Source organism: Streptopelia decaocto (assembly GCF_964273445.1).
Source record: "Streptopelia decaocto genome assembly, chromosome: 6".
Classification (NCBI taxonomy): Eukaryota; Metazoa; Chordata; class Aves; order Columbiformes; family Columbidae; genus Streptopelia; species Streptopelia decaocto.
In genome coordinates this window covers 34,965,216-34,985,752 of record NC_138660.1, presented here as the reverse complement: position 1 = coordinate 34,985,752, position 20,537 = coordinate 34,965,216, and the positions used below count along the sequence as shown (strand labels likewise).

At 42.3% G+C, this 20,537-nt stretch overlaps 1 protein-coding gene across 7 annotated transcripts in view; it reads left to right on the top strand.

The window, feature by feature from the left end:
• The window catches only part of COL6A3 (collagen type VI alpha 3 chain), a 62,086-nt gene that overhangs the window by 11,922 nt on the left and 29,627 nt on the right, over positions 1 to 20,537 (top strand). For 5 of the 7 annotated variants that reach the window (XM_082054951.1, XM_082054950.1, XM_082054949.1 and 2 more), the window contains 8 exons: positions 2,174 to 2,776; positions 6,906 to 7,508; positions 10,312 to 10,911; positions 12,211 to 12,777; positions 15,354 to 15,974; positions 17,119 to 17,718; positions 18,274 to 18,876; positions 19,292 to 19,894. In XM_082054951.1, coding sequence (XP_081911077.1) covers positions 2,174 to 2,776; positions 6,906 to 7,508; positions 10,312 to 10,911; positions 12,211 to 12,777; positions 15,354 to 15,974; positions 17,119 to 17,718; positions 18,274 to 18,876; positions 19,292 to 19,894 — 4,800 coding nt within the window. The remainder of the gene's footprint in view (positions 1 to 2,173; positions 2,777 to 6,905; positions 7,509 to 10,311; positions 10,912 to 12,210; positions 12,778 to 15,353; positions 15,975 to 17,118; positions 17,719 to 18,273; positions 18,877 to 19,291; positions 19,895 to 20,537) is intronic. The other 2 variants (XM_082054953.1, XM_082054954.1) reach the window with 2 other exon arrangements.

The following is a 20,537-nucleotide window of genomic DNA, read 5'->3' as shown; positions in this document are numbered from 1 at the left end:
AGTAACTGTTTGCATAAGAGTTTAAGAAGTTATTTATTCAGCTGATAACTCCATGTAGTATTAAAATGCACAAAAATTTTGTGGATGTTATGCCAAAAATGAGCCCTAATATGAAACAGAAATGTAAAAAATAGCACAGTCCCATAGGATTTCCAGAATAGAGTACCAAAGCTGATGGTCTGTGGCAGTCCCCAGAGCTGACTAGTGTAAGTATGAAAGTCAGCCCCGAGTTTGCCCTGAAGTGTTCGTTAAATCCTAACTGTCTGTCTCATCTGACCCTCCTTGCTTAGTTGTGTAACAAGCATGCTTTTATTTGTTCTCCAGCACCAACTTGTTCCATAAATGTGCACTGAAATACAAGGATTTTTTACAGTGATGACAAATTATCCAACGCATCTGTTTCACATGAATTTCCTCTCCTGTGGAAGTGGCCTATGATGCTGTGATGACACTCAATAGTGTGTGAAATCTTATTCCTCAAAAAGATGTCCAGGGTATCTAAAGCAGTGCTGGGCACAACTGCTTTGAGATTTCCTTTTCATGTATATGAAGAAGTAGAATGTGTACATTGCAGCTGAAAATGGCATGGTAAAGACAACTCTAAGCACCTCTAATAAATTTTGTCTCAATGGAAAAATAAAACCGGGAGCCCTTTGCAATTCTGAACCACGTTGATGTTTTCCATGCCCACACTGGCTATTGTGTTGGCTCAGGGAAGTGATGATGCCCTGGAGACCTCCTTCTTTGTCACTGAAATTGTGGCATAATGTCAATCTCTTGGTGGGATTGTGATGTATGAGAACATTTGCTAGAAAAACAAGTAAACAGGCAAAGACAAAATAATGGCTAACACTGCTGGTTGATAGCAAAAACCACGGGTTTATTCCTGGCCTTGCTAAACTATGTGCCAGCTTTGCTATTTGTTTCATGTTCAGCTTTCAAAAGTTGAGAGCTGGCTGGCATTTCCAAAAGTTGCTTGTCATTAATTTGCAAATAATCTGGAATTTGATTTCTTAACGAGGTTGGAGAGTAATAGCACAGAAACATCTGAGCATGCTTTGGGGTCATCTTCACCCCCCACCTTGTTTTGCATGCATACAGCTCTTGGTGATGTTGATGGTAAAATTAGTTGAGCAAAAGCAGCAAGAGCAGACACCAGGGCATTTTGGGTCTGCTTTGGTAAGTCTTACAGCAAAAATGCTTCCCACTCAATAACCATGTTCATGCCATGTTTGGTGTGTGTATATTCTCAGCAGATGCATGTGATCTTGTGGGTATAGTCACAACAAATAGAGTTGGATAATTGTGTCATGACTGATTTCATCACCTTGTTTTAACCTGATTCTGCATTCCTTGATTGAATATCCAGAGTCCATATGAAAAATACAGACCAGACTGCTCTATCAATAATTAATGCATCTTTGTGCAAAATAATTAATGCAAGCCAATTATTGAGTGGCACAGGTTGAAATTCTGTAGGTCAGCTTGCTGGACAATACCTTTGTGTGCATCCTGGACAGCTGGTAAAACAGTTACAGTGCAAGAATAATAACCAAAACTTTTTCAATTATTTCTAACAAATGCATTTCAAATATTAATAATTTGTAGTGGGAGAAGCCAATATATTCAGACGGAGAGGCTGAAACTTTCTAGGCATCAGATAAATGGTGGCTTTTGTTCTTTAAAAAAAAAAAAAAAGGAAAAAAAAAGTGTGATGAAGAAAATGTCCTATGAATATTACTGCTCTCCTCTGCTATCTTCAGGATAAATTGCCACCAGAATCTACCTTTTTCTTTTGGCTCTATCTAAATACTTGGACAGTACTGGCCACTGATGGAATGGATTATTTTTCCAAAAATTATATTGTGCCAAGTTTTCTATATGTGCCAATAATGGTGACCCCTGTGTAACTGCAGCCACCAGCTCAGGTTGTGTCTGCTTGAGCCGTCTCTTGATGGGCAGTGGATGCTACTGGGATGGGGCTGGGAGCTCATATTCAATCAGAATGCAGAACTAAGAGGCAAACAAAACATCACCTCCTCATTGAACATGTGTTTTGTTTTCTCATTTTCGTGTTTCTTACTGGTTTTCCAATAAACATGTCAGAACACTGTACAACTGCATGTAATCACTCATTTTAATGCTTTCACCTTTTGCATTTCTTTTTTTAAAGCTCAAGAGTCCGCTGACCTTATTTTCCTTATTGATGGATCAAACAACATCGGAAGTGTCAATTTTCAAGCCATACGTGATTTCCTTGTAAATTTGATTGAAAGCCTCAGAGTTGGAGCTCAGCAAATACACATTGGGGTGGTGCAGTATAGTGATCAACCCAGAACCGAGTTCGCTTTGAACAGCTACTCCACAAAAGCGGATGTTCTGGATGCCGTGAAGGCACTTAGTTTCCGCGGTGGCGAGGAAGCGAACACCGGTGCGGCACTGGAGTTTGTGGTGGAGAACCTCTTCACCCAGGCGGGAGGCAGCAGGATAGAGGAAGCGGTGCCTCAGATTTTAGTGCTGATAAGTGGTGGAGAGTCTAGTGATGATATCCGAGAGGGCTTGTTAGCAGTGAAGCAAGCTAGTATATTTTCGTTTAGCATTGGGGTCCTGAATGCTGACAGTGCAGAGCTGCAGCAGATCGCTACTGATGGAAACTTCGCATTTACTGCCCTGGATATCCGTAACCTTGATGCTCTTCGAGAATTATTACTGCCCAACATTGTTGGAGTGGCCCAAAGACTCATTTTGTTAGAGGCCCCAACCATTGTGACTGAAGGTATGTATGCCTTTCTAGACTGTTGCATTTCGATGAATCGATGAATGAATGAGCTTTTGCATGCTCTAAGAACCATTTAATTTTTTAATTTATTTTTTTTTATTTTTTGCAATGCATCTCTCTGGTCTGGTCATGGAGAAACAATGGGAAACACAAATAGTCCTGCAGCTAATGTGCAGAAACGCATTTGCCCAGTGGGTTATCTTTTGAATACCATGAGGTTTTGTGTCAATAACTGGCATGGCATGGGATTTTAAAGGATACAAACAGAGTATAAAAAAGCTCACATAATCCTTATTGGGATATCTGAGCACCCTGGAGGTAAATACTGCAGCACTGTCAATTTTGAAAACATTTATATCACATAAGTTTACATTATATGCCAAAGTGTCATGAGAATGAAATTTGACTGAGGAAGTTAACAGGGAAGTTAAACGGATCCTTGTTTCACAGGCTTGAAGTTATCAGCTTGCTAAAACAGTAAAATTCTGTACCTCATTGAAACTATGCACTATCCTGGGTAAAAGGGTGAAATTCCTGTGGTGTTGAACTTAAAAGCAAAACAACCCTCAGTGAAAGTGAAATCTCTGCCCTGCTAACAAATGTTTTCCTTTAATCTGTAAGCTGAGAAATTTTACAGATTTCTATGAGGCCATGGGAAATGAAAATGTAGGTGTCAATATTCCACTTTGGTCACTTTGTCACTTTTAAGTCTCCACTGACATTATTTCTGGACTAGCATTAGCTTGGATGCAGTAGAAAAATGAATATCTGGATTTATGGAGCAAACAGGTGATTAAGAGTTTCTCATCCTATGGTTTTTATGACTAAGTTAAATCTACTGATAGAGAGGCTTTATGAAAGACAAAATATGTCCTACTTCAGAGGCCCCTGGAAAGGGCCAGGCTGGAGTTGCTGCACTTAATTACCACGGCGCTTAATGCAAACAATATTTTTGGGATCCAAGTGCCAGCCTGGAGTTCTGTACATACTGTTCAACTCATGATGTATGTTGACATATAAAACTGCATTCCAGATATCTTTACTGATCTGTGTCTAAATATGATTGCTATCCCGTGGTTCAAATCAAAGGGAGGAATTTGCCTAAATAATTATTTGACGATCTTGCCCTGATTATTCCAGGAAAGAACATAAGAACTTCTGCTTGTCACACCCCGCGAGAACCATATTTAACTAAATAAGCTGAAGTCTGCATGTCTAGCTAAAATCTGCATGCCAGGACCCATGCAAGTAAATGGAAAACCTCTCTTTCTGCCCCTCTGATTTGTTAACCATTTGAATGGAAAGATTGAAAGTGTTGGTACATTTGATTTCATCTGCACTTGCTTATTTTCAACTTAAAATGCCAGCTCATCTGTAGAAGGTACTACGGTTGGATTAGCCTGTGCAATTACATTTGGACAGATACACTAAATGGAGAAGTAGGGTATTTTAAAAGGAGTTTTAGGGAATTTACTTTCCTTATTGTCCATGGAAATTCATTTTTGCTGGTCTGCTTGATTCACATCAGTGCCTTGGAAGCCTGTAGAGTAAAGCACTTATTTGGGAGACACATCGCAAGCTGAAAGGGTTGCCAAACACATTGAGATGCCAAGTGTTCCTGTGAAATACTGAAGTCTCCTTGCTTCACTTTAGCTCTCTGGCTGTATGCTGTTCCTCCTGGGATGAATGGATGCCTCAAAGTGCCTTTCTGCATCTCTTCTCCCCCCTCCTTTAGCTACTGGATGTTTAAATTAGATGAAGTACTTCACTAAAGGTAGCTGACATGGCAACGAGGAGGGAACTGTACAGGGCCGGGTTCAATGCTGACACCTTCCAAATTCCTAGCTTTTAGAGTCAAAGATACAGTGCTTTGATCCCAAATACTTTGAAATTCTTGGGAGAATTATCATCAGTTTTACTGGGCTCTAGATCAGACCCTATGAGATGTCTACAGCCTTGCTGAAAATGCTTTTGCTTTAATTGCATCCATTGAAATTAGCACCGTGGGGTGTTTCTTCCTGCGGGCTTTGGTTTCGGTTCTTGCATTTCTCTTCTCTAAGGAAACATACCGCAGGTTTTGAGAGCTGCAAGAGGAATGACTAGTGGAGGGAGCTATTCCTTCCCAGCCTCCCTCATCTTTGCAAAGCCCCTTTGATGTTCCCCATAAACTTCTATATAAAGTCAGAAGTTTCCAGGGCCTCCATTTTTGGGTATCTAGCTGCTGACAAGCTAAGGAAGCTCTTTGGACATCTCTCCTGTGTGATGCAAAGCAGAGATTTCAGCCCTTCTTATCCTTTTGAAAAGTTTCCTGTTTTCAGCTGTCTCTTCCTTGGAGTAACTGATGAGGAAAAAAACCTGGCTGGGGGGATGAATGCTGAAAATTATGGCTCTGGGAAAGGGATCATTTAAACAAATCCTTGTTGCTTTGTCAATAACTCTGTTTTGACAGCCTGGGCAGTCAACTTCAAGCCACCGGCAGTTCATGTGAGGCTGGGGCTTGGGGAGGGTGCAACCACATTCACTCCATGTAGGTTCTCATAATTTTGTGCCCAACAGCACCACAGCAGGCTATTTTAAGATTCAAAGTTTGACAACAGGTCTTTTAATTAAAGACTTCCAGCAAGACTCTGTGAGAGGTATTTGCAAAGGATCACACTGGCTGGCAGAGGCAGGTCTCTTGGGGTCTGAGGACAAAGGGGGCAGCCAAGTCACAGATGTCATCTCCAGCTCTAAATCACTCCTGGGGGTAGCCTAATCTCATGGCACTCACCCCTAATGAGAAACCTGACGGAGACCAGCCTTTGGGAGCATTGCTTTCCGTGGCCAGCTGGTGTACGGCCAAGAAGGACTGCAGCCAAAGCTTTGTTCTTTGTTCTAATCCAAAGTAAATAGCCTCCATGCAGAGGAGTCCTGATGGGCTGAAGAGCTGCCCTTTTCCACCCCGGGCAGGACAAGAGAGCGTTTGCTACCGCTTGCCCTGAGGGGTGTGAGATCCCAAAAATGCTGGGTCTCCTCTTCCCCCCAGGTTGTGCACTATGAGCCCAAGACATGCTGGACCTGCCACCTTGAATATTGACCGCATGTCAGGAACTCTTAGGTGGGTAGGTGATTTAAGGACATCCTAAGTCCAACATAACACGATGATCCATAATGCTTCGGCATAACTTGGAAGACACACAAGGTTTCCTTTACTCACTTCAATGGCATGAAATCAGGGAGGTGATGATGTGAGTGGGGTTGTCTAAAAGATGGTATTAAGATCATCTTCCACGATGATAATGTATAATGCTTTTATCATAATGGTATTGATCTTGTTAATATTTACTGTTTTTTCTTGTACATTTGCTGTATTAAATATGATAGTACTTTGGTTCCAATGCCTCACAACAGGGTTTTTTCTCCCTAACTCTCTTCCTTCAAACTTAGCCAGGGAACGGGAGAGCTAATTGTGCTCTTTCTGTGTCCTATGCCACTGTCAATAACGTAGTTTCAGAGGGGACCTAGGGGACATGTTTTGTTAAAGACATGGCAACCAGAATATAACTCAGCTCTTCCATGACTGGGCAAGCTGTACCAAGAAAAATCATAACTTGTTTTTGTTAGATAAGGAATAAGATGTAGGATGTGAAGACCTGAAGTGCAGGTATGTTAAGTGAAGATTGTTCTTTGCTTGTATCATTGCTCTTGGGAATCTAATCCTCCTGAGACCAAAGCATGCTCTGGCATGGTTCAGATGGCTGATCTGAAGACAGAGGGAGCATCAGCTGTTTATTTTGTCTCACGTACCAGATGAGTGTGAAGATTTATTCTGACTGTTTGCTTTTCTTTCTTGTTTTGATGTGTATACACATTTTAATGTTAAGTTTTATAAACAGTGCAATTCTTGCAACTCTTCAACTCTTTTGCATTTTAGAAAGGGGAAACGTTCAATCAGGTTTCTTACTAGCCCTCTGCTAGAACCTAAAAATAATTCCGTTTTGAAAGCAGGACCTTTTAAAAGCTCTTGAGAGTAACAGTACTTCAAGCAAACAAGAAATCCTAAATGTTGCTGAACCGTTGACACAGAACTGATGCGCAGAGTGTCATAAAGGCTTCTGCTAACATTTTGTTCATGTGTTACTTGCAGTTATTGAAGTGAACAAGAAGGATATAGTCTTCCTCATAGATGGCTCAACTGCCTTGGGGACTGCACCCTTTAACTCAATTCGCGATTTCGTTGCCAAAATCGTCCAAAGGCTGGAGGTTGGACCTGACCTGATCCAAGTTGCGGTGGCACAGTATGCAGACACTGTGAAGCCAGAGTTTTATTTTAACACCCACCAGACCAGAAAGGATGTAATGGCTAATGTGAGGAGAATGAAGCTCATGGGTGGTACTGCTCTCAACACTGGGTCGGCACTGGACTTTGTGAGGAATAACTTCTTCACCAGTGCTGCTGGGTGCAGGATGGAGGAAGGGGTGCTCCCCATGCTGGTGCTCATCACTGGTGGTAAGTCCATGGATGCTGTTGACCAAGCTGCAGCGGAGATGAAAAGGAACCGCATAGTGATCCTTGCTATTGGGTCGAGAAATGCTGACCTCGCAGAACTTCAAGAAATTGCCCATGAGAGAGATTTTGTATTCAACCCAAATGATTTCCGCGTTCAGTTCATGCAAGCCATTCTTCCTGAAGTGCTGTCGCCTATCCGGACACTCTCTGGAGGACTGATTATTGAAGAACCACCATCAGGTAATTAACTACTTTTTTCTAATTAAGGTCATATGATTTATATGTTTGTCAACTCTTATTCTATGATAGGTAGAGAAAAGGGGGAAAAAAGCTTCAAGCACATGTTTCAGCATAGATAAATGGTGTCTCTTTGATTTGCAAAATGCGCATGAACAGATCGGTGAATTTTGTAGTGAGGTTGTGGTTTCAGCTTTGTTATTGCTTCCTGGAGATTTTTGTCCCATTCCATATTTGTCACCAACATTTAAAGGCCTGGATGTTGAAGATGTGCTTTAGTAGTTAGGTATTGAAGTTGTTCAGTGGAGGCTTTTTCTCTCACTTGGGGTTTATGTAACCTATGAACAGGTCACACTGTGAATACTTTAATCTCTTCCCCAGTTTGAAAATCACCTGTAGTGGATATTTGCTCAAGAAAGCTTTAAAGTTTCTTCTGAGTGTAAAGAAAATAAGCAAGTTTTTCATAGAGACGTTCAGAGAAAGCTAGCCTGACACTGTTGGACTGAAACTCACCCTTTAAGAACATATTTGTAGTTTTCTTATCATTTACTCAGCTCAAGCCCTAAGAGGCATACGAGACTATTGCAGTGTTGATTTTAATTTAATCTGTTTAGAAGATGATCCAAAGCCTGGGAAGCCAGAGGATTCTTTTCACTTGGTCTTGCCATTGACATCAGTAGGCTTTGGAAGCAACCCAGTCACTAGAGTTATGTCTTTTGAGGCAGTTTTGCCAACATTTCAGGAGAGGTACCAGCTGCATAGAGATTTTATACCAAATTTCTCAGGATTTCTTCCTGATAGTGATGATTAAGGTTGAATTATTGTTGTGCTAGATCATATTTGAGTTTTGTATTTCTGTCCCATGGCACATAAGCATTGGAAAAACAGGACTTCATCCAGCTACCAGTGAGGTTCACTTTGGCTTAAGTGGGTGTTAAACCATATCCATATTTTTTCTAGCTTTTCCAAGTAATTTAAAATTATAAACTGCAGCACAACATAAATTGATTTCTGGAAAGAAGTCTTCAAAAAATTAGAGCCTATAACTGATTTACATGAAGAGCAGACATTTTAAATCAGTTTGCCAATACCTGTCCTTAATTAAGATGAATATCACAGGAATTATCATTTCATAAGCTTTTTTTCAGAATGTACTTCCTGCTAATACAGTTTTGCATGGCTATACACCAAACCTGACATTTTTATTTTTCAATATAAATTAAAAATGTTCCTAAACTTCCATGTTCTTCAAAGCTCATTCATGCAGCTTCTCTTTTTTCCCAGTCCTTCTGCTCTGCTGTACTCACAGCTATTCACATACATAATAAGCAAGTAATTATATCCTACTCCATAAAATGACGATTATTAATAGATAACAGATTTTGACACTGGGCGGTCTGCTACATTTCAACTAGATATTGTCTCACCCTGGGCCCTGAATGGCCGTTTTCTTGGAAAAATTAAAAATATAGAAAATTGAGACAGTCTGTAAAATCTGAGAGCAGTGCCTGTGTTTCAAAGAGCTCTTTTCTCATTTCTTGTTTTAATATCTCAGTATTTGTATATTTTATATATATAAAAACAAGCTTACAGGGACAAGGTAACCTAGAGAAGTGGGTGAATATAACTGTATACACATGGGTAAATGCTTTAAACAGAAATATATTGAACAGAATTAGGAACTGGCATAAGTATATTCTCAAATAACTTATTTGGAGGAAGGCATCCAGTGGTTATGCACTGGATGAGCCCTCTCTTTGGATCTCTGAGATCTTATTTAAAGTTTTAGCATTTTGATCTATTGTCCAGGCATGACATGTTTAGAGCAAAAAGCACAAGAGGATGATGCTGTGATGTTGCAGATTTATGTCTCAGGGCTCAGATGCTGGGAGACACTCAGAGATGATTTTATCCTTAAAAAAGGAGCATAGAACTGGCTGTTTACTACCAGAAGTGGGAAATTTTTCTCTGCTTCGGCAGCCTGAAAAATGTATGTCTGACATAAAAATGCAGTTTTCTGCCTCAAATGCAGATGTCCCAAGGCAGATGTCTCAGGCAGCTCTTGCAGCCTCATCTGGACCAGCTTTTCTAAGCCTATTAGTAAAAGCTATTTTTAATACTTACTCAAAATACCAACCAAATTAGTTATTTGGCAGAAGAGTTTTCCCATGCAAGTGAAGCCTAACTCTGCACTGGGGGCCAGCAGCTGCTGGCTGTACAGCATGACCATGGAAAGCCTCTGTAGGGCAGGACATGGTTCTATACACCTAGAAATGCCTGGGAGCACTCCCATGGAACTGGAGAATGCTTAATAAAGAGGTGATAGTGCTGGGTGACAAATCACACTTTAGATGCCAGAAAGGAGAAACATTGGCTAAAGATTTGTTGGAAAGTAAATGCATGGTGACTTGCAGATAAGCAAGGTATCTGTAGGCATAATTCAGTGTTGCTCCACCAAAATTAATGAAGATGCCTTTTGCTGGCTAAGGATTTGGCCAGAGAATGCAACTCTGGCATTAGCAGCCACTGAAAACCTCTGCCATGCCAGAGGCTGAGCCCTGTTGATAAATCTGACATTTAAAAGACTTTTCAATAAAATTCAGAAACCTCCCATGCCTCGTTTAGTACTTTCCAGCAAGGTCCTTGTTACTTATGTGCCTATTGCACTTTCTCTTCTCTTTTTCTTCCCCCTTCCTCCTAACAATATTTACATGCGTGTACAGTGTATGCTGTATGCACACATGAAAAGAAATTTCTATTTTTGTTTTCTGTGATGTCTCATGTTATTTTCTGTGCTCTACTGCAGTTCAAGTAACCAAAAGGGATATCATCTTTCTTTTGGATGGATCACTCAACGTTGGAAATGCCAACTTCCCCTTTGTGCGTGACTTTGTTGCCACCCTAGTTAACTACCTTGATGTCGGCAGTGACAAAATCCGAGTTGGCTTAGTGCAATTTAGCGACACTCCTAAAACTGAGTTCTCTCTATACTCGTACCAAACCAAGTCAGACATAATTCAACGTATGGGGCAGCTGAGGCCAAAGGGGGGGTCAGTGCTGAACACTGGCTCTGCACTGAACTTTGTGCTTTCGAATCACTTCACGGAAGCTGGTGGGAGCAGAATAAATGAACAAGTGCCACAGGTCCTAGTCCTGGTGATGGCAGGGAGGTCTGCCGACCCCTTCTTGCAAGTTTCCAATGAATTAGCTCGGGCTGGAGTGCTGACTTTTGCTGTTGGAGTTAGGAGTGTGGATAAGGCAGAACTTGAACAGATTGCCTTTAATCCAAGAATGGTGTATTTTATGGATGATTTCAGTGCTCTGGCAGCTTTACCCCAGGAGTTAATTAAGCCTATAACAACATATGTTAGTGGAGGTGTGGAAGAGGTTCCACTCGCCCCAACAGGTAATACCTACCTTCCTTAATGTTGAATGCATTAAGTTAATCTTATTTTTCTTGCCTGTTTTTGTTCCCAGTGTTCATCTTCACATCTGTTCAAGGTCATGAGTCACCAGAGGAGTTAGGGCTGTGCTTAACCTTAAACACATGGCTTGACACAGTCACCTCTTAATTTTGTTCAAGTTATTGCTAGTACACTTTAAAGACAGCACGATTTTAAGTCTTTCAGCAGGTCAGGACTGAAGGAGGATCTGAGTAAGTTTATTCCTACTAGTCACTTACTCAGGCATTCCCTTTCTGTTGCTATGATAATGTCACAATCTGTAAATGTATTATCAGGCAATGGAAGCGTGCACACATACTCCTTTGGCCACAAGGAGTAGTTTGTGTAGGTTAAATTAGTGCCAAAGAGCACAGAGGAGGAAAGGTCTAGCCAGGTACAAGGAGCCAAATCCTTCCCCAGAGCCACTCTGTCAAAGTCCTTTGATCAGGCTGCCACGGAGGCTGAATTTGGCTCCAGATATTCAAAGTTGTCCTCCAATACTAAACTCCAAAGCTTTTGGCAAGATTAACCTTTTTTAAACAGGTATTTGCTTGCTAATTCTCTTATTGTGGCTAAGTGAATATGAAGTTATAAAAACAACCAGGAGTGCTTAGCATGGTAAGGAGACCATGAAGATGAATATGAAAGATGTTAAGACACAAATATATGAGCTATTCAGTTTTGCCTTGGATATCTAATGAGATTAAAGGGGCATCAAACATAAACAGGTAAAAGGATATTTCTCCTCTCAAAGTCATAACTCACCTATGGATTTTGATACCTCTTTGTATTGCAACTAGGAGAAGAACTTTAAGAGAATACAGAAAGTGCGTTGTGTATGTGTGAACTAATGTCTCATTATCCACCAAGCCTCTAAAGAACAAAAAATATACCTCCCTGGTGCTGTGCTTCATGCACAGCATGAACATAAACAAGAGCATAAACACCACTGGCCTAATATGAAACAGCAAATTTATGATATGACTAACCTGATACAATACAATGTATGAGATGACTGTCTGGTGCCTGAATTTATTGAGTCTTAGGAGAGAGGTGTCCCTGATTCCCTTTCCTCCTCAGATAAATAAATCAAAGTTACTGTTTACTCCTGTAGCCTTTGGATACTTTGGTAAATGAAAACCACTTGCTTTGCATATTAAAACCCCATTAATTTTCAGAGAAGTTTCTAGGATGATGTTTAAGAAGAAAAATGCCTTCATATGATTTTTTCCCAACTCTTTTCATTTGTGAATTTATTCTAGAAAGCAAGCAAGATATTTTATTCCTGATTGATGGCTCAGCCAACCTCTTGGGTAGCTTTCCTGCAGTCCGGGACTTTGTACACAAAGTCATTTCTGAACTGAACGTGGGTCCTGATGCCACACGAGTAGCTGTAGCTCAGTTCAGTGATACCATTCAAGTTGAATTTGACTTTGCTGAACTCCCATCTAAGCAAGACATGCTAGTGAAAGTGAAAAGGATGAAGATAAAAACCGGGAAGCAACTGAACATTGGAGCTGCTCTAGATGAAGCTATAAGGAGGCTGTTTGTGAAGGAAGCTGGAAGCAGGATTGAAGAGGGGGTTCCTCAGATTTTGGTTCTCCTTGCTGCTGGGAGATCAACCGATGCTGTGGAGCAACCGTCAGATGCTCTGAAGCAAGCTGGAGTCGTGACCTTTGCTCTCAAAGCCAAAAATGCTGACCTCGTAGAGCTGGAAAGGATCGTTTACGCCCCACAATTCATCCTGAATGTAGACTCCCTCCCTCGAATTTCAGAACTTCAGCCAAACATAGTCAACCTGTTGAAAACTATCCAGCTTCAGCCAACAGGTACAGGGACCCTTGGGATTTCCAAAAGGCTGAAAGACATCACTTACATGCCCCCCTCAATTTGGTAACACAGGCAATTGGGTCTGGTGGTGTCTAAAACAATTATGTGGAAACTGCTATTGTACTTGGATTTTCCTCTAGTCAGACCCTGGTCCAGCAAAGCATTAAGGTCAAAACTGATTTTTAAAGATGAGTAAGGAAAAACCTTTTGTTTGGCTGATAGAGCTGCAGTAGGTGCTGTTAGACTGTGCAAAACGTGGTGCAAACCTGAAATAACAGAGAGTCATTGCCCCTGAGATCTTGCATGAATTCATGTGCAATGGGCTAGAAGAAGAAAATAAAGGCTTGTCTCAGTTTCTCTTTCCATCCTTCCTTTTCTGGAGGAGTGGTGGGGAGTAAGGAGCACTGCAGTGTACTGGATTCACTCTTGCTCCATTATTTCTTAGAAATTATGATGGGAGTTTCTACATTTTTGACCTATGCATCAATAAATTAGATGCTCTTGACTCATTTACTGTTACAAGCTCAGTAGATGAGTATGGAATAATTGAAGAATAAAAAAAAAGTCATAAAAAAAGTCACACAGCCACAATTATAAATTCACACTGCGGTACTGGAAATTATGCATGTCCAGCTGCGTGATTTCCTGAGTAAGCCCTAATCTGTCTCCCAACAGCAGATGGGGACAAGAAAAAGTGTAAAAACATCCATGTCATCTCTCTGTAAAAGTCCTGGGCAGATGGATTTAGAATCATAGAAACATAAGGAAGCAATAAGGTTGGATCTCAGGGTGCCATCTGCTACATACCCTTGTCCCCAAAAGATTTCCTTGTCCAGAACCAGCTGACACTGGTCTAACATGTTCTGAAACCCCTTCAGTGGAGATTTCCCAGCCTCCATAATAAATCTGTTCAATTGCTTTTATCTGTATCAGTAGATACCGCTCCTCAATGTCAAACCTCTGCCTTCCTAGTCATAGTTTAAGCCTTTTGCATCTCCTGCAACTCAAGAAGGATACAGATGTTAACTCATTTCCATGTTTTGTATGACATCCTCTCAATTACTTTAAGCTTGCCATGTACATTTTGTCTTGGTCCTCTTGTCACTAGCTGTGTAACCAGCTCATTCAATCTTTCCTTGTAGGTTTTCTACCTTTTCACCCTTGTCTCTCCAACATCAGGCTGCTGCACAAGACCAGAGCATAACAATGGTGTCCCCTGGTCATCTCTTACTCCATCCTTTCCATGTGAAGTCATTGCCCTTCCTGTATTCGTGCAGTTTCTGCCTCAACATAGACTAGTGCAACTGGTGCTCTTGATTTGCATCCTCCCTTTTCAAACCATTTCTGTCTTGTCAAGATCATCTTTAATTCCTTTGACCACCAAATACGGTGAATAATTGTGCTATTTGCTCACAAGTAGCTGCTGCATCATCTACTTTTCCTATTATTCTTGGCTAAAATAGAGCCACCTAGTAAGAGTACCCATACTTTTTAAACTCTTTGTCTGCTCCCCTGAGACTTTTGATAGGGTTCTCTTCTGCTCCTGAACTTTAGAAGAAGTGTATGAACCTGGCATACACCAGGCAATGTCTGCCTGTATTGCTCAACACAACATATGTTAATATTCCAGTTCCATGTATCAACCCACCAAGTTTCTAGCATTCCTCTTAAATAATAAACTTGATTTGAAGTCTGCATTAAGACCTCAGTTGTCCTGGTTAATTCCTTATATGTCTGACATTTGCAAGCAGATATTTAATATTTTCTTCAGAGGGACAGATCATGCTTCTGCTTGTCCCTCTTGACCCTGCTATAAACAAGCCAACAACACTTTTGGGGATGCCATCCACCAGTAGCTGTGTTTGAGAGGCAGTGATGTCTTCTGCTTGGCTGAGCCAAAGCTTTGCAACTCTGTTAATCAATAGCAGAACATGTCAACAGTTCTCTGATCTTAGATATTTTATGTTCATTATTTTTTACTTATTTATTTATTTTTTTTTAAAGAATGTTTGGTCACAATTAGCATTTTTTTTGTGCTTGAAGTTAGTAAAACAAAACAAAACAAAAACCAGTCTCTAGCATTTCTAAGTTCAGTGATTCCTCAGAAAATCTTTTCCTCTCTTCACCAGCTCCTTGTGAGCACCCTCTCTTCAGTATCTCATTTCATTCAGAAACTCAGTTTTCTCTGAGAAATCCCTGATGCCCCAGACTCCTGTTGCACATTCAAAGCCATGTGCCAGCTTCCTAGACCTCTTTGGAGCAGATGGCTTCTCCTAGTCTCAGGTAGGCGATGGCACCCAGAGTCCCTTGACATCCTGTTTCTTGTGGGTCCTATGATTCTATGACTTGGGGGGTAAGGCCTGGCGTGTGTTGCAATGCAGTTTCCACCAACTTCCACCCATCTGCCTCTTCGCCAGGGATTGCATCCGATGGCAAAGGAACCAAACCACCCATCCTGACACCTCCATTTCCCCTGCCCGAGCTTTTGTACCATGGTTCAATGTATGTGGAGAATAATAATCACTGCAAAAGAGAATCTCACTTATTCCCCCCTTACCTTACTTGTCTCAAACAGTAGTTGAGAGAGGTGAGAAGAAGGATGTGGTGTTTCTAATTGATGGCTCGGATGGTGTCAGAAGAGGTTTTCCTCTACTGAAGACTTTTGTCCAAAGAGTTGTCGAAAGCCTGGATATCGGTCGTGACAAGGTCCGTGTCGCCGTCGCACAGTACAGCAACGTCATACAACCCGAGTTCTTACTCGACACCCATGAAGACAAAGCAGATCTCATCAATGCCATCCAGGAGCTGAAGATTATGGGAGGATCTCCTCTGAACACTGGTGCAGCCCTCGACTATCTCATCAAGAATGTGTTCACGGTGTCGAGTGGCAGCAGGATAGCAGAGGGTGTCCCACAGTTCCTGATTCTGCTGACTGCTGACCGGTCGCAGGATGATGTAAGGAGGCCCTCAGTGGTCCTGAAGACGAGTGGCACAGTGCCTTTTGGCATCGGGATTGGAAATGCTGACCTGACAGAGCTGCAGACTATTTCCTTCCTCCCAGATTTTGCCATCTCTGTGCCTGACTTCAGCCAGCTGGATACAGTGCAGCAGGTCGTCTCGAACAGAGTCATCCGGCTGACCAAGAAAGAGATAGAGTCACTTGCCCCTGATCTGATTTTTACATCACCCAGCCCAGGTGAGAAGATGTTTGTGTCTGCACCGAGAGCCAGCGGCAAAATATGATGTTTGGTAACATCATGGTTGCAACACAAACTGAGAAAAGCAAAGATGGTCACAACTAAGACTCCAAGTTCATCTTGGTCTTACTGTTGAACTACCTAGGGTTGGTAGGAGTTGTGTAATTACGCCAAGCCACCTTTAAGCCCAGTCCCTCAACGTGGTCCATGTTGTATCCACATGAAAGACTCACAAAGTGTATGACACAACCCTAATCTTGTATTAAGTTGACAGATTTTAAGCCCATACTGTTCCTCCTGGAATGGAAATCGCATCATTTAGATGCTACAGGGACACCTTCACACCACTATAAATCAAGATCACCTTTCTGCTAAATATAAGGCTTGCTGCTGTGTCCTACATTTGCCATGCTCATTCTCTGGGGAAAGGGAAACTGGAAGCGAGCATCAGGAAAAGGATCATATATTCCATTTCTGGTCTCACTTTGAATGAAATCCAGCCAGTGTATGCCTGTGATGAAGGAATGAAGGGTACCCACCCCAGATCAATCCCTTTAAAGTCCACTATCCTACTCTGGCTCTTCACAGGCAGACTGCTTTCCTCCAACCACACTTCTCAGTCTGATGCTCAGCAATAATTCAGGCTCTGACCTGAATGACCACTGCAGAAAATATTTTATTAAGAAACAAAAAATCATCCTGGAAAGGCAGAAGTTGAGGGAATAAAAGGATAGGAGCTTTGCTAGAGGACCAAACCAAAGAAAGAGGTGTGGTACTGAGTGTAAAAAAAACCCCAGGCTGCTTGGCAATCTGCCCTGAGTAAGAAGCACTACTAGGCTACATTTCTTTGGGTGGAGATCCCACAAGGAATTACTGGTGCAGCTTTCCCTAGCATCCTTTGCTCTGGAAGCTGCTGTTCTTGCACTGCCTGGGGATGTGCATACCAGCCTAGTCCTGTCTCTGGCTTGAGCCCAGAGCTGCCTGATGGGGCTTTCAGGAGAGAACACAGGGAAAAAGAAAATGATAATTCTCCTCATGGCCAAAGGCATTGGCCAGTGATGTAGAAGATGAGCTTAGCTTGCAGAGCATTGCTCTACAAGCAATGCCTGATGCATCTTCTGACTGCTGCCTTCTTTCCTGCAGCGGGTGTGAAGCGGGATGTTGTGTTCATGGTTGACGGCTCTCGCTACGCCGCCCAGGAGTTCTACCTCATCCGCGATCTCATTGAGAGGATTGTGAACAACCTGGATGTGGGCTTTGACACCACCCGGATTTCAGTGGTCCAGTTCAGTGAGCATCCCCACGTGGAGTTCCTGCTCAACGCCCATTCCACCAAGGACGAAGTGCAGAGTGCTGTGAGACGGCTGCGGCCACAGGGAGGGCAGCAGGTGAACGTGGGGGAGGCCCTTGAGTTTGTGGCAAAGACCATCTTCACCCGACCATCGGGGAGCCGCATAGAAGAGGGTGTCCCTCAGTTTTTGATCATCCTGTCCTCACGCAAGTCTGACGATGACTTAGAGTACCCATCGCTCCAAGTCAAACAAGTGGGGGTGGCACCTATGGTTGTAGCGAGGAATGTGGATCCTGAGGAGATGGTACAGATTTCCCTTAGTCCTGATTATGTATTTCAAGTCTCCAGCTTCCAGGAACTGCCCAGCCTTGAGCAGAAGCTGCTGGCTCCTATTGAAACCTTGACTGAGGACCAAATCAGACGTCTACTGGGAGATGTGCAACCCCCTGGAGGTAAGGCTCTGTCAACACCAGCTGCCTTTGGGTTGCTATTCAAGTGAATGTTGCCCAAAATTGTAAATAACTTTCCATCTTTCTCTCTAAACTGAGTTTTCCTTAGTTAAAAGCAAAGATGCAGCACATGTACAATTTTAGAAGAAAAATTTAGACATACAGAAATTCTACTGACGTACCTAAATACATTATAACTTTTGATTTTCAAGTCAAATATTGCCTATTCCCATTTAGCAGCTCTCTAGGAAAGAGACATAAATCTAAGGTAAAATGAAGTGGAAACACTGACAAATCCAGAGAAGAACATTAATGAACGAAATAGATAAGGGTCTCAGTAATACATACTTCGAATATTAGGCAGACTGTTAACACACATATGCACACTTGCAGACAAGCCCTTTTGGAGATGCTTTCTGTAGCACCATGCCTAAAGTTGGCTAAAATATACTGTGCAATTTTACATCCTATGAGAGCAGATAGCACAGAAATCCTCCAGCAAAACTTAAGCAAAGGCTTGGCACACAAATTATTTCCCCTCTCCTTGCTTCCCTGCAGATATTCCTGCTGACGCAAAGGACATAGTCTTCCTCATTGACAGCTCCGACAGCGTTAGGTCTGATGGGCTTGCTCACATTCGGGATTTCATCAGCAGAATTGTTCAGCAGCTGGAAGTTGGGCCAAACAAAGTACGAATCGGTGTGGTACAGTTCAGCAACAACGTCTTCCCTGAGTTCTACCTGAAGACCCACAAGTCCAAAAATGCTGTCATGCAAGCCATCCGTCGCTTGAGGTTTAGAGGGGGATCCCCTGTGAATGCTGGCAAAGCCCTAGACTACGTGGTGAAGAACTACTTCATCAAGTCTGCAGGGAGCAGGATAGAAGATGGAGTGCCCCAGCACCTGGTTGTCATCCTCGGAGATCGGTCTCAGGATGATGTGAACAGACCTGCTAACGTGATCACTTCAACAAACATTAAACCTCTGGGTGTCGGAGCCAGGAACGTGGACAGGAGCCAGCTGCAGGTCATTACTAATGATCCTGAGCGTGTGCTTGTGGTACAGGACTTCACTGACCTCCCAACTTTAGAAAACAGGGTGCAGAACATTCTTGAAGAACGTCCAATACCCACAACAGAAATTCCTGATTTTTTAGTACCTGGTAAGACTGCTGTTCATCCTGTAGACTTTTTTGGACACAATACAGATAGAATATATATAATGTGAAAATGATTCTTCCTGTACTTAACATAATATCGCATTTTGATTACCAATTGTTTAGTCACATTGTTTTAAAGAAGACTTTGAAGAAGACCTTGTTGAGCAAAAGAAAGAATAGAATTAAATTTGAAATGAGATGAGGTTGTCTATCACAAAAACAAGTAATGTTGCATGAAGTATAACAAATGTGTTGCTTAAAACCTTTCTTCTGGTACAGATGTAAAATCATGCCAAAGACTCATGAAACTGAAAAGGTAGAGAAACACTACGCTAATTCACAAAGCACTAAGCATCTTAATTATTACAGATGCCACAAACAATTATTAATAACTGTGATTTCTTTGTAATCTTTTCAGGAGCTAAAAAGCAGGCTGACATTGTGTTTTTGCTGGATGGCTCCATCAATCTGGGGAGAGATAACTTCCAAGAAGTTCTTCAGTTTGTCTACTCTGTGGTGGATGCCATTTATAGGGATGGTGATTCTATCCAGGTAGGACTGGCCCAGTACAACTCAGATGTGACTGATGAGTTTTTCCTCAAGGACTACTCCACTAAACCTCAGATTTTAGATGCCATCAACAAAGTAATCTACAAAGGTGGTCGAGTGGCAAATACCGGTGCAGCCATCAGGCACATCCAAGCAAAACACTTTGTGAAGGAGGCCGGCAGCCGAATTGACCAGAGGGTTCCCCAGATTGCTTTCATTGTCACAGGTGGGGTGTCCACAGATGACGGGCCGGGTGCCTCCTTGGAAATCGCACAGAAAGGTGTCAAGGTATTTGCAGTTGGTGTGAGAAACATCGACCTGAAGGAAGTGAGCAGGTTGGCCAGCGAGAGTGCCACGAGTTTCAGAGCGTCCACAGCCCAGGAGCTGTCTGAGCTGAATGAGCAGGTCCTGGTTACACTGGAAGCTGCTATGGAGGAGAAATTGTGCCCAGCACTAACAGATGTTACAAGAGGTAAGCACGATCCTTTCATAACGTTCTCAGTTTGTTCCTGAGGGTGGCTTTTAATATCCAATGCATTTTGATGGACTTGTCTAGCTTGCTCTTGTGCTTTGCCTATAGCCTGAGGTGCAGCATAGGCTCAGATCTCCTCCATCAGCATGGTGGTAGGCTGCAAGCCTTGGGTACAAGAGTTGCCTGTTTCTGTGCTTTAGCATGTGAATGTCTGGTGTACCATCACTGCAGAGGTGCAGTCATGGTGGAAAAATATGCCAGGCAGGCACTAAATCACTGGCCTTCTACTAGTGCATCGGAGAGGCTCCTTTATTTAGCCGGTAGCATGTTGGCAGACAAACGTTGGTGCCAAAATGAAAAGTGATGGTCCTTATTTTGACCGCTGCATTTATAACAAGCCAGTTGGACTTTTTGGCTGTTGAGTTCCTGGCATGCATGATGTGCTGGAAATTGGAATTTCTCTTGTCAGATCATCCAGGGTGCCCACTTGGTCTCATGACAGCTATATGAGAAAAATGTAGGGCAAGAGTGGTTGTATTTTAAGGTAAAATTGCCTTAAAAAGGAATCCTCCCTCTCCATCCCCCTGAGTGGAGGACGGTTGCTTCAAACACAGGTAGAAGGTACATGTACACACGTGCAAGT